The 14,425-nt window shown below is 42.0% G+C and overlaps 1 protein-coding gene across 1 annotated transcript in view; it reads right to left on the bottom strand.

Moving 5' to 3' along the window:
- sspo (SCO-spondin) overlaps positions 1-14,425 on the bottom strand; it is an 83,796-nt gene that overhangs the window by 16,170 nt on the left and 53,201 nt on the right. The window contains exons 98-112 of the mRNA XM_023326399.1: positions 12,894-13,070; positions 12,544-12,699; positions 12,246-12,370; positions 11,701-11,840; positions 10,914-10,960; positions 10,597-10,836; positions 9,674-9,835; positions 6,507-6,623; positions 6,267-6,405; positions 5,898-6,094; positions 5,638-5,808; positions 4,477-4,604; positions 4,233-4,387; positions 3,089-3,135; positions 918-1,082 (exon numbers count right to left, since the gene is read on the bottom strand). Of these exons, the coding sequence (XP_023182167.1) occupies positions 918-1,082; positions 3,089-3,135; positions 4,233-4,387; positions 4,477-4,604; positions 5,638-5,808; positions 5,898-6,094; positions 6,267-6,405; positions 6,507-6,623; positions 9,674-9,835; positions 10,597-10,836; positions 10,914-10,960; positions 11,701-11,840; positions 12,246-12,370; positions 12,544-12,699; positions 12,894-13,070 (2,166 nt within the window). The remainder of the gene's footprint in view (positions 1-917; positions 1,083-3,088; positions 3,136-4,232; positions 4,388-4,476; positions 4,605-5,637; positions 5,809-5,897; positions 6,095-6,266; positions 6,406-6,506; positions 6,624-9,673; positions 9,836-10,596; positions 10,837-10,913; positions 10,961-11,700; positions 11,841-12,245; positions 12,371-12,543; positions 12,700-12,893; positions 13,071-14,425) is intronic.

Here is a 14,425-nt window from a genome sequence, read left to right as displayed (position 1 = left end):
AATGTCTTCCAGCTTTTTCTGTGTAATTGAGAGCTTGACACCAACAGCAGCCCACATTGCTGAAAGCCGGGAAGGAGATAAATGAGTAGATTTCTATGCTCCCCTGTAAACTGGTTATGAGTCTGTTGGTTTTTCACTTTTCTTGTATTTTAACTATTAAACAAACTGGCAAACAAAGTTTATATCTGTTTTTAAAAGAATAGTAGTCTTCTCTGTCAAAACATTCTCTCAGAGGCACCAGAACCATGTGATTCACCAAAGAAGGTAATTTCACAAGCTATTCCTGGACAACAAGGAGCAGCCTGTATGGCATGTGTCATACAAGTGACAGGGAAGCACTTGATGAATCATCAGCCCTGTTAGACAAACAGTCTTTCAGCAGTTTCAGTCAGAGTTCGTCAGAATACAATCTTTTCTAATTGTTGTTAACAAAAATGCCATGGTTGTGTTTTTCAATGTCTTGCCGCTTCTGTCTTTGTCCTGAGTGTGGTCCATGCATTTATTTGCTTTTGCAAAGGAAGTGGTTGACAGTGAAAAATGAGTTGAATGAATTCTAATTTTGATTACCAGTGAACCAACGGCCCAAAGTGTTTATGAGTTTTGACCAGAGGGACAGAGGAGAAGGCTTTAAGCATGAGAGTGTTTTCCTTTCCTAAATGTGCCATAACATGACTGGAACCCCTTTGAAGTTAGATTAGTAGGTTTGTTGGAGATGAACCAAACCTTTGAACAATGAAAACAGAATAGGCAAAATGAAATTAGTTAACAGAGCCAAAGGTGATACTTTTTTCTCTCTCTTTTTACTATGAAAATAGCCTTGTGAAATGTTTTGACATATTTTTTTTATGTGATCAACACTGCAAATATTGACTTGCTGCATTAACTCATTCTAACTCCTCTGAGCTGCGTTCACTCACCACAGTCAGGAGCTACGCAGGCCGTACTCCTGATGTTCAGTCCATCACACGGGGCTCCGCCGTACAGGCTGGGCTGCAGAACCCGTCTGGTGGAGCTTTGCTGGCCGGTACCACAGCTGGCCGAGCACGGACTCCATGGCGACCAGCTGGACCACTGGCAGGCCACTGGACGAGGGCAGAGCAAGGCAGGTCAGAACAACTTCACGCAGTATGTTTAGGTCAGATATTGACAAATATTTAAACGCAAGATGAAGCAGTTAATCTACAGATTTCCTACATATTTGTTGAAACTTTCCGCATATCGTGACATTATGGTATGTGACAGAAAATCTGTGAAAAAAAAATCCAAGCTCCTCAGCGTTCACCCAGTACTAATGAGAAACAACCAATCATAGTGCAGGAGGCGGTACTTAACACTGTCAATCAGCTTGTCTATGCGCTGATCATCCCTCCCCTGTTCTCTGCTTTGCTACAGCTTCTTCTAGATCAGGGGGGCCCAAAGTTGGTCCTGGAGGGCTGGCATCCAGCATGTTTTAGTTCTCTCCCTGGTTTAACGCAGCTGGATCCAATGATGGCTTGTTAGAAGGCCTAAGAAGAAAACATGCTGAAAAGGTTGTTACTACCACCAGGGAGGGAACTAAAACATGCAGGATGCCGGCCAATATGCAGGAGTTGTTTCTGCCATTAGCATATTTAGCAGCGCGTCCATTAACTAAATTGACAGCACTAAGCCCCTTCTCCTGGCTCTGATTGGCTGATTCTGACCGGGAGTGGTGAATTTATTCAGATGGCTATGGCAGCTCAGGGAGGAGGTGGAGGAGATCCCTCTTTTAACAGTTTGTATACTTCATATTATACTGTTTAAACAAATTTGCAAACAACTTTTTTTTTTCTCATAAAAGTTACATATTTTGTTGTTTAGCAAACAACAAAGCCTGGATTTAATAACCCAGGGGTTTCAAAGCATCTTTAAATGCTGTCAAACCTTTCAATGTCAGTATTTAACTTTTCGCAACTGTCTTTAAAAACAAGTAAAAAAAAAATTTTTAAGTCCCTGAATGAGCCACGTACACCTTTAAAAACCCCAAAAGTCATGTTTTACAATTAATATAAAAATGTGCTAACTTTCTTCAACCCATCTTGTACAAGAAAAAGAGATAAATAACCATTTTTTCTTTATGCTACTTTCCTTTTCCCTGATGTAACACTGCTGAGTCTGCCAAGGCATTCGCCTGCTGTGGATCCCTCAGCCCCCCATCCCATCACTCTGAACTTTCTTCTCCCTACCAATTCATTATCACTCCACAGACTTCTGATCCTGTCTGCATCTTCATCCTTTTTCCTCCTTAATTTTAATCCCACCAGTAAACTCCCATTGTTGCAAAGTGAAATGCGTCACGGTGATCGTTCGGCACCACATCTTTATGCGGCGTGACAAACGGAGACCCTCTGCTTCACTCAGACTTTAATTTACCCGCTGCAGCAAACGAATGAAAACTGTCATCTGAGCAAATTTACTTGCATGAAAAATAAAGCTCCGGTACAATTACACTGAAAATTCTGCGGCCGCCTAAAATTAAAGCCATTCTTCAACTTCAACACCAGCTGGGAAAAACGGTGAAGTAGGAACTCAAATCAATGAAAATGTCAGGTGTTGTAGAGGAACAGGAATCATGTTTGATCCTTTCTGTCCGTTTCACGTTGCACGACTCCAGCAACTGTTTGTCATCTCTGACTTTATTGTTACATTTCCTTCTGTTTGTTAGTCACCAAATACGATTTGCATAAAAACCAGCTGGAACAAAATGAAGAGCTGGTTTTATTACACATTCTCAACAGTTACCTTCCTGCAACAAGTTAAACATAAAAGCTGTTGGACGTTACATAAATATGGGTAAAAAGTTGTTGTGGTTTTATGCCGTCCTAAAACTTCATAACATCAATAGAGCCGTCACGATCCTTTTCCAAAACCAAAACGCCAGTAATGGCTCTCATAAGCTGTGATTGATACGGCTGCAGCTCACTTATTGTGCCCAACTGTTCTAACAGCTGGCAGTAATTATCCATACAGTAAAATATCTAATCCATCATGGTGTTGAGAGTTCAGCCAGACATGGTTATTGTTTTTATTAGTGGAAAGGTTCTGGCAGCTGTTGAAGAGCTTCGCTCACCGTCGCAGCTTTCTGAGGTGCAGCTGAACGCTCCGCTTCGACAAACGCTGGAAGGAGGAGAAACTCGTCAGTGACTCGATAAACAGGAAGAGTAGATCTCACTGATTATTGCTTTTTAAAATAAAGAACACTGAAACACCACGTAAAGCATCTGTCCACACGCCGAAGACTAGAAATGATCTCAGTAAAGCCCTTAGATTTGTTTAATCTTCATAAATTAATCAAGAAGTTTTTATTTTTTTTTGCATTTATCATAATAAATATTCTCTGTGACTGCAGCCCTGGTCCTTAAAAAAAGTCAGCCTGTCAATAAGTTTGTGGTGTAACAAAATGGTGACAAAGGATGAATAGATTACATCATTTGTTTAATCAAAACTTGGAGATTTTCACAAGCGGACATAAAAACACCACGCTCCTCAGAATCCTGGATTCTGTTCATTTTTACTCATCTTACACAATGTAAAGCAGACAGAACAATGTCAAATAAAATATAAGATCGAGGTGACTAGGTTGTATTGTAAATATAAATTGTTTCTTAAGTCACCTGGTTAAATAAAGGTTAAATAATTTTTTTTTAAAAAGATGTTAAAAGAGTTTACTCTTTTTCCAAGACTTTAGTTTTTTGATTATTTCATTGTTTTATTAACATCCATGCCATTATTAACAATTCATAATTGCTTCAGTAAACCATCCCTGTGTCATCTTTATGTACTCACACAAAGTGAATCAAATGTCTGTTTGCTTTTTTAAAAGCAAACACAATTGTTCAATTTGAACAATGAAAAAATTATTTTAAAGGAACATAGTCACTTTTTAGCTATTTTAGCTAAAATAGCTAAAGCAACCAGTAGCTAAACTAGCTTAATTTTAGCAAGCTAAAATATTTTAGCTATTTTAGCTAAAGCAACTAAAGGTGACAAGAGCAGTTTTTAAAGACGTGGCTGTAAAGACCCTCAGGTTAAAATCTCATTTTAGTCATTTTTTAAATAATGAGTAAAACAGCTATTTTTTAAGTTTAAATCACTATCTTTTTCAAATAAAAACATAAGTCATTAAGGTGTCCTAATTTTCATTTTTTGGACCAATGTCCTCAAAAGATCCTGATTTAGCATAATTTTAATCAACACCTCTGCCTGTCTCTTACCATGTGTTGCAGCGGTGCTGAATAACTGTTCCAGGCTGCAGCAGAACCTCCGTAAAGCCCTCGCCGCTCGTGTTCCAGCTTTGGTATTCAGGTGGCAAAGAGAGTGACGAACAGGGACAGTCTGTGTGAGGAACACAGGAGCCCTCATACAACACCTAGCAGAGACACAATGACATGGTTACAGACAGCGATAGAGGAGCTGGATAAAACACAGAAACACTTGGAGACAAAGGGATGTCCAGACCTGTCCAGGAGGACAAGAACAGCCGGAGGTACAGGGTACAGGTAAACACTGGGTGTGTGTCCACAGGTCCTCACATGTGAAAGGACAAGAAGCTGAACAGTTGCTGTAAACCTGCCTGTTGGGACACTCTGCAACACACAAGATGGGAAATGTCAACAGCCGGAAATAAAAACGGAGACATACAGTGAGTGTGTTTTCACTAGCCTCAGTTCAATTGGGGACCAAAACTGCAACATTTGTTACGTGTTCAGCTGCTGTGGTTCACTTCCACACTGCACTGAGTCAAAGGAACCAAACCCTTTGAAAAACCTGTTCACCTCCTCACCTGCGGGGGCGCTGCACCAAGACCCACTGAAGAAAACGACATCAAAACCTCTGAAGGAGACACTGAGCACAGCTTCCTTTTTCACCAAGTGAAAACAAAAATGAACTGGCATCAGATTTTAATCCTAGGATTTCTTTATTATCTTCAGCAGAAGAACGCAAAACATTTCTCCATTTACGCTTTAGTTACCCAGAATGCCCTGTGCTATAATCTGCTTCCTGCTATTGGAGCGGTCTCAGGTCTGCTTGGCATTCACATATACATTCAAACGGCAACAGAGTTGCTAAACTAAACAGCGGAGGTGTGAATGAACCTTTCATGTATTTGTCTTTACCATCAAAGCAAATTTTACAATGTCACAAACAGAGTTGGATAATGTGCCTTGCAGAACTATTCATCATTCCTTTTCATTTAACGACCTGTGTACAGCTATACGTATGGAATTAGAAGCAACCCAAAGAAATGCATAATCTGAAAAGTGGGGTTCATTTGTACTGAACTCCTCTGAGGCAATATTTCTGTAGAACCACTTTACACTGTTATCAAAGCTGGACCTTCTTTGCACATCAATAGACTTAAATTCTTGTCTGTTCCTCATTGCAAGATATTTCTAACTCAGTCAGACTGCATAGAGTGTGTCAGTGAGTATCCTGCACTTAGCTTCTCCTTCCATCTTTAACTCTGACACTGTTTCTCTGTCTCTGTCATACAATGAGGTTTTGAGTGACCAGAATTTAAAAAGTTCCACAGGTATGAAGACCTGTGCAAAGCAGTTAATAGACAATCACTTTCTGCATCTCTCTGTGTGTGTGTGTGTGTGTGTGTGTTTGCTTTACCAGGTAAGCAGCTGTTGGTGTTACAGACAGTCTGCTGTTTGAGTGGTCCAACACACGCCGCCCCACCAGGCTCTGCTTCTTGAAGGATCGTCTTGTTCCGCATTGACACCCCTCCGCCACACGTGCTGCTGCATTCGCTCCAGGATGACCACTCACTTAACAAACAACCCTCTGAGGGAATGAAGGAGTCGGATCGATAAACCTTTAACTCCAAAGGGAATGGAGGTGGAGTATCATGAGAGCTTGAGACTGCTGCAGACCTGGACAGGATGGCAGATTGCAGCTCTCAGTCTGGGTGGTGGCAGCACATGGGGGACCGTCCTGTGTGTCCTGGCAGCTCCGTGTCCTGGTTCTTTGTCCGGGTCCACAGGACACCGAGCAGGAGCTCCACGGGCCCCAAGGTTCATAAACTGGACAGGGAATCGTGGTGCACAACAGAGTGCCGTTCTCACACACACTGGCCACAGAGAGGGACGGGAGAGGCTGAGGACATTTTCTTACACAGAAAATATACAAACACAACGTACGAATCTAGGTTCTTCAAATGAATTCGGTTCAGTAGTCATCTCGTTGTTACAGGTTTGACCTTTTGAAGATCAAGAATCCTCGTCACAGAGAGCGGTTCTCACCAACTGTTACATTCAATGACAAGCTCCTCTTTAGGGCTGAACTCCGCAGTCCCATTGCCTGATGGGATTCCACAGCGACACTGGCTCACCGGGACGCAGCGGCCGTCCTGCAGCAGCTGGCCATCAGGACATCGACAGCCTGGCGATACGGAAAAGATGGAACAGGAAAGAAAGAATCAAGAAACAATGAAGCATGTTATTGTAGAATGATATTAAGGTAAAGTTAGCTTTGATGTTCACCTGAGTGACAGCTTCCTTGCAGACACTGCACATGTTCCCACAAGTCTGCACAGCTGCGAGGACAACGATTAGCACAGCTGTCCTGGTAGATCCGCTGCCTGTCCTCACAGCGCTCACCTGAGACACAGGTGAGGATGTTATGTTTTAGATGTTATGTTATGTTTACATACGAGTGATCATCCAGAGATCCTGATCATCCATTGGAACAAGGTTCTCTTACCATTCCAGAAAATAAAGTAGATAAAACATATTAGTCCTATAAGTAATGAAGTATTGAATAGCAGAAGCTATTCTGAATGCTTCTCTTGTACTTCCTTGTATTATAGTTTTTAAAAGACATCAAAATCCCTCAGATAGTTTGAATTATCCAGAGCACTTCCACTACAACATAAGCCAAATTAAATTCAGACTTGATTTGTAAGCTGCTCACGTCCTGCAATATGTACAGAAACCATCTCATGATTTAATTCTGTTCTCCCTTTTGATCAGTACATCTCTGATTAAACCTCTCGATTGAGGATTCTGTTAAAAATTAAACTAATGAGGATTGTCCCTGCTGGAGAAGAGTTGCGCCGAAGCTAACAGCTGCCTCACAGTCTGACAGAAACTGTTCACCACCAGACCTCCGTCTGCTAGCTCCAAAGCGACTCAGTGACGAACAAAACCCACCAAATGTTCTGCCTGTTGGCTAAAAGTGCTGCTCTTCATGCTGCTCCAATGTTGGACAAACCAAAAAGCAACTGGTATTACTTTATGTTGTGGTATTTATCTTTTTGCATGGCTTAAACTTAAGCGTGCACAGTGCAGAAATGCTAATTGGGAGTAGTGGAAATGGTCTGAAGCCACCATTCATCTCCCTGAACGTTACTTCAAAGCAGGCTGCTAAGCTTCTGACAGAGGCTGGTGTGTAGGATGAAGAATCTCTCAGGTTCTCCATCAGCTTTTTAGCTAATTGTAATTCCTGACAAGACAAGATTTATTTCTTCAACGCCAGTAACCAGCAAAAGACATTTTAATTTTGATCACCATTATCAAAAACATAGTTCAAACACAACAAAGCTTTGCACAGTGCAAACATATATCTAGCAAATATATTCAAAATTACATGCTTGCTGCCCAGTGTTGTTCTGCAATTTTATGTTGCTTTTTGAGTAGTAGAAGCTGCTTCTAGGCATTAATACAAGCAAAAATGTGAGAACTGTTTCAAAATGGAAAAAAAAAACATTTCCATTATAAACATAGGATCCCAATAGGATGAATCCATGAGTTACAAAGACTGCACATACTGTGTAATGAACTATGAAGCCACAAGGCTTATTATCTTGTGAGCTAATGTGTCGCATGGTGACTCTGCTCTGTTATTTCATTTATGACTAAACTGCTGTCATTTTGTTACAGGCCATATTGGGCTCTGTGCCTCATTTTCATGAGGGTATCCATGACAACTGCAGGATTGTCAATTTCTTCTAGAAAGCAAATATATGTAATTCAACACTTTATCAGTTTTGTTTTTTGTTTTTTTTTTAAAAAAAGAGACTAAAACTCAAATTTAAAGTCAAAGGAGAGAAATGTTTACTCTGGAATATTTTAAAGATGAACAATAGTGAATAACTTAATTATTCCTTGTTGCTAAATGAGATGCAGAGGCAGAAAATGTCCCAGTCTTGTTTTAATTTTGTTACAACAGATTAAAATGAATACTGCTTGTTAAAAACTGAATTAAAATGTCCTATCACATTAAGAACAGTAGTGATGTGGGTGCTGCTTGTAAAAGGTTTCTTTATGCAACAGAAACTTTATAGGAGGAACTACAGATTTATAGGATTTTCACTGCAGCTGAAGCGCAGATGCTCACATTCATCCTGGTAAACTTTGATTTTCACCCAGTTTATTCAAAATCTTTCACTTTTCCTCCTAACTGCACCAATCCCAGCTGTTAACATGTTCATTTAGAGTTACTAATTTTGCAGTTGAGATGTCCTTTTTTTAACCGAGGGATGCACAAGTTTCCCAGAGTTAAAATTATCCATAATACACATAATCATTATATTGCAGATGGTGTTGATTTTGGTTGTCAAAATGTCTAATCCATGTCATTGTTAATATGGCTTCTCTGTTTACAGAGTCACTGGTACTTGAGGAGTTTTCAGTGCATGACGGCGTCCTTAGTAACTCCTGGTCATCCTAACCAATGTCTTCTCCTCTGAGGTTCTCAGTTTTGGTCAAATCTTTAAAACTTGGACACTGCTGGACGTGCCAAAACAGACTGGCACATTCAAGCTGACTTTGGAATGGGTGAGTTATGGGCTAACATCACACTTCTCAAATTCCTCCGACTTCAGCATTATTGAAAGTTTAAAACTATGTAAGACCATAATCAACAACAAGACCAGACCTTTAACAGCTCAAGCCAAGAGAAAATTGAAAGGCTAGAACTTTGGCAGAAGTTAGTTAATGGCTGCCAAAGTGTGCTTTTTCTGTGTAGCTTTCTAAATAACAGGTATCCATCAGCAATGTTTGTGGATTAAAGAAAATCCACAATTAATTCAAACTTGTGCACCCAATTACTGTTCTTAAAAATCGACATATTTGATTGTTGTTTCACTTAAAACACATGGGACAGATTCACAGTTTCAAGTTTCAGCATCAGCTTTACACTTTTCAATCTGACCGATAAGCTGCGATTAAAAGGAAGCTAAACTTAAAGTAAGTTTTGATCATCTGATTTTAGAACGCAACTAGACGAATAACTGACAACAATAGAGACATAAAAAAACAGCGTTCATGTCATTTTCTTAATTTTCTTCTACTTTATGTTGCTGAAATGAAAAAAAAAACTTTCAAACAGTTCAAACAAATATTTCTCCTACTTTTTGCACTTTATTCTAATGTATTCATTTCAAGTGACTGAATATTTGCTCTATATTCTTTTCCGTTCTGTGTAGTTGGTCATCACTTTAGTTTGGCAAGTTGTCATATAAATATGAAGCAAATATTGAAAAATATGCTAACATTTCTCCTGAAATACAATCAGTCGCAAGCATTAGTGTCTAAACTGGCAGACACTGGGAAGTCTGGCTGGACCCTTTTTATTTTTGGACCTTTTATGGAGTCTTTAGAGAACATTTTCAGTTTGTTTGGGAACAGCAGGAATAAAGTGGCTGTACCTGGACAGAGTCCAGTGTTGCAGCTCTGGCTCTGCGTCTGCCGGCTCCTGCAGCGGGGCCCCGCCGGGAAGGCCAGGGGTCGCCTGTAGCGCTGCCTGACTCCGCCGCTGCACGGTTGTGCGCACGCTGTCCAAACACTCCACACACTCCAGTGGCACAGATCTGGAACAGCACAGCCGTTAGCACAACCACCATGAACTCTGCCGGGAGTCTCATCACAGCCTCTGTGATAATCACAAGAACTGCGGTGGAAGTGATGGAATGCTCGTTATAATGGCCGTTCTCCTGACTGTTCAGACACTCAGAGAACACATTTATATACAAGTCATGTGTTTTTTGTTTATTAGATGCATCCGGCGTAAAGAAAGCCACTGATCAAGGCCGAGTCATTTTAAATATTTCAACAACAAGACGGGTGATTTTCATTCTAATAACTCAGACATAAAACTTGTTTATGTAAATTGAAGGGAAATTGACTTTGCTGAAATATTCACACGCCAAACTCTGTTAATCTGTCTTTATCACATTGAATCACAAACATCAGTGTGTTTTAGTGACCAACACAACCCAGAGAATAACTGTGAATCAGAAGCTGTGTGTTCCTAACAGAGGTGACCGACCCTGAGCGACCTTCCCCAGGCGTGTCGTTATGTGACGGCGCCATCAGTAACCTGGCTATATGTTTTCTTATGAAAGCAACACACCAGGTGGGTTTCATCACCACACTGACTGGATGAAATGGGCTTTTTCTGCTCGTCAGACTCTGACATGTCTCCTGAGTCTGCTGCTTTAGAAGTGAGCTCAGTGTCAGCAAAACCAAACATTCCCTCACTGTGGAGTAAAACAAACAAAAAAAAAATACTTTTGGCAGAATAAAATAAATTAAAAAATAAAACCACATGTGGCTGAATGAACGGCATCACCTCTGCAGACGGCTGCATCTGGACAGAGCCTGTCCTCCACCAGCGGCCCCGGACATCGGCTCTCCTCCTCTCTCTTGACAGGGAGACCCGAATCGATGTCCAGGCAGGCCCGGAAACGTCTCTGGACGGACGCCAGGTTGGTGCCATTGACGAGCGCCTCCAGGGACGGAGCGAGCTGCTGGGAGGCCAGGGGCGCGCAGGGAGAGCAGGGGGTCCACTGGGACCACTCACTGAGGATCACTGGAAGAGGAACGATCCGGACGGAGCACCGGGTGGATTGATGGGAGGGGGATCGTTCAGACATTCGGTTTTCTTACCTTCACACTCTCTCATGTCACAATGTAAAGTTCCATCATGGCACAGGCTGGAAAAACATGATGAAAAGATAATAAAAGATAAACTGATTTAGTAGGAACTGCAGGGTGATAATAGTTTTGGGTTTTTCATTATTTCGTTGTGACTTTGTGTAATTCAGTTATTTTAGTTAGTTTTAATGGCGTGTTTGCCACTTTTAGATAAATATTGTTTAGTTTCACTTTAGTTTTGATCAGTTTTAGTTTTTTTCATACTTTGTTTTTTTTGGTGCAGAATTCAAAAAGGTCAAAGGATTGTATTGTTATTATGTATACACTGATTTGGTAATTTTCAAAAAAATCTATTCAATTATTGCTAAATAAGCAACAGTCTGGTGTTTCCTCCTAACTTCTGCTGCCACCATTATGCAGATTCATGTAAATACCATTAGTGGAAGTAAACTGCATGTGTGGGAAAAATAAATAAATTTCACAAAAAATTCAAACAGCAAGAAATCCAGAAACACAAAAACAAAAAATATTATATATATAATTTGAGTATTATTTAGTTAATTTTATAAACACACAGTATAGTTTCAGTTAGTTAAAGTTTTCCCTGTTAATTCTAATTTTTATTTAGTTCAGTAAATTAAAAAATGCTTTCAGTTTTTGTTATTTCTTTAGTTTTAGTTAACTATAACAACTTTGGTACAAGGTGGTTAATGAAATCATTAGTGGTGCATATTAGGTTTCAGTCTTCGCTTCGCTCTTTGTGCACAACAAATAATGCAAAACAAAATGTGGCTCTAACCAGGTGCTGCAGTCTATAGTGACCGTGGCCCCCTGAGGGACGATGGTGGGTGTGGGAGGTTCCTCTGAAGCCTGGGGCCACAGGTATACGCAGCCACACTGCTGCAGAGGAACACAGCTGCCGTTCTGCTGCAGGAGGCCCTGGAAGGAAAAGGACAACGTGACTCCGTGAACCATTCGTTTTCTTTCAGGCGGCTTCATACAAAAGGGTAAAACTACCCAAATGGGTCATTTTTATTTTTGTAAGTTTTCTAAAATGTCAACAATCTCAAAATTTCTGATTTTTGGCAGAAATGTACTGATATTTTTTTCCCTTCTATCTACAATAACCTTTGTTGTAAATTTGTTTTTTTTGTTCAAGGCTAATTAATTTTACGGTCAAATTAATTCAACATCATTTAAATGACGTGAATTTAATGATTCACATCATTTAAATTCACGTAAATGATGTGAATTTTTAAAAACAGTTTTATATGTTTTTCTTCATACAGTATTATATTTTGTATATAAAATAAAATGAAATCAGATTATTGAGTAGAAGTTGACCTGAGCGCAGTAGCAGCCAGGTGTGCACTCCCTGACCCCCAGACAAAGATCTTCTCTGCCCATCAGAGCACACTGCTTCTCACAAGGCGCTCCGCATGCCGAGTAAACAAACGGGGCTTCGCAGCCTGCAAACAGGGAGACACAACAATTCATATGAGTCTTTGATTTTATTATCGTGCACAGACTTCACAGCACAGAAAGTGCCACACAAACAGAATCACTCAATCAGACACAGCGGGGAAGAAACTGAAAGGGAAGAGCCCAGTAAGCAGGAGAACCTGCAGAAAACCTAACTTACCGTCACACTGACTGAGGCTGCACGCCTGGCTCTGGGTTTCTACAGGAGTGCACTGCTGCCCCCCGGTGGCCGAGGCGAGCGCTACGCGATATCGCTGCTGCCTCTGAGACTCGCACGAGCAGTGAGACCAAACGCTCCACGCGGACATGGGACATTCTGGAAAAACAAAACAGTTCAGGAGTTATTTTATACACATTTATTTCAGTGTCTTGTAACGTGGCAAAAAATAACAAATTGCAAAGCAAAAGCTAAATAACATTTGGAATATTTGAAAATAATACTAATTAATATTTCCTTGCAGCTTAACGACATCACAATACGTCTTATTGTGGGTTTTTGTGGCTGTGTACCGGGACACGGTCGCTGGTAACACAGCTGGGTCTCCTCTCTGTTCCTCATTGCCTCGGCCTCAGGGGGGCACGCCGCGTCCCCTCCCTCCTCACACACACACGCCCTGCGTCGCCACACCGACCCGGCGCCGCAGCTCCGGGAGCACGGTGACCATGGCGACCATGGGCAAAGGTCATCTGGAAGGGAATAAAGAAATCAAAGAGATAAAAGGGGGAGCTGATATTTGAAGTTATCCAAACAGGAAGCAGCAGCAGGTTGAGAGGTTCAGCCTGGTGTGTTTCAGTAAGCTGCTTAGACTTAGAGACTTAGACTTAGACTGACTTTATTGTCATTTTGCATGCACAGGGTGTATACAGAACGAAATTTCGTTGCATACGGCTCAGGACAATGTTTTGAGCTTTCAATTGTGAGGTTACTCCAGAATAAAATACAGTATAAAATATGAATATAAAATATAAAATATAAAGTGCAGGAGTGACAGTAAAATATAAGTTATTTAGCTCTGTACATGTGCAAGGTATAAAGTGGAGACCAGATTTTAAGTGCAGTCCAGTTAAGAGTTCAGCAGTCTGATGGCAAGTGGGAAAAAGCTGTTTCGGAACCTGGTGGACCTGCACCGGACGCTGCGGAACCTCTTTCCAGAGGGCAGCAGGGAGAACAGTCCATGGTGGGGCTGTGAGGGGTCACTGATGATGTTTCGGCCTCGGGACACGCAGCGCTGGGATGAAATGTCCTGGATGGAGGGAAGGGGGGCCCCGATGATCCTCTCTGCTGTCCGCACCACTCTCCTCACGTTCTTCCAGTCGGAGGCGCTGCAGCTTCCACACCACACAGAGAGGCAGCTGGTCAGAATGCTCTCTATGGTGCTTCTGTAGAACGTCTTGAGGATGGGCGGGGGCAGGTGTGCTCTTCTCATCCTCCGCAGGAAATACAAGCGTTTCTGTGCCCTCTTGGCCAGAGACGCGGTGTTCACAGTCCAGGTGAGGTCGTTAGTGATGTGCACCCCCAGGAATTTGGTGCTGCTGACCACCTCCACAGCTGAGCTGTTGATGAGCAGTGGAGCGTGGCTGGGCCGGTTCTTCCTGAAGTCGACGATCATCTCCTTCGCCTTGTGAACGTTCAGGATCAGGCTGTTGTCTCTGCACCAGTCCACCAGCTGCTCCACCTCCTCTCTGTAGTCCAGGTCGTTGTCGTCTCTGATGAGGCCCACCACCGTTGTGTCGTCCGCGAACTTCACGATGTGGTTGGTGGCGAACCTGGGGACGCAGTCGTGTGTCATCAGAGTGAACAGCAGAGGGCTCAGGACGCAGCCCTGAGGGGAGCCTGTGCTGAGGGTGATGACATCGGAGGTGTGTTGTCCGATCCGGACTGACTGAGGTCTGTCGGTGAGGAAGTCTAGCAGCCAGTTTCGCAGGGGGGTGCTGAAGCCCAGGTGTCCCAGTTTTCCTGCCAGATGCTGTGGGATGATTGTGTTGAACGCTGAGCTGAAGTCCAGGAACAACATCCACACATGAGTGTTCTTCTCCTCCAG

This window comes from Xiphophorus maculatus, chromosome 21 (genome assembly GCF_002775205.1).
Source record: "Xiphophorus maculatus strain JP 163 A chromosome 21, X_maculatus-5.0-male, whole genome shotgun sequence".
Taxonomy (NCBI): domain Eukaryota; kingdom Metazoa; phylum Chordata; class Actinopteri; order Cyprinodontiformes; family Poeciliidae; genus Xiphophorus; species Xiphophorus maculatus.
Note: the sequence above shows the minus strand (reverse complement) of the source record. Positions and strands in the feature narration are given on the sequence as shown.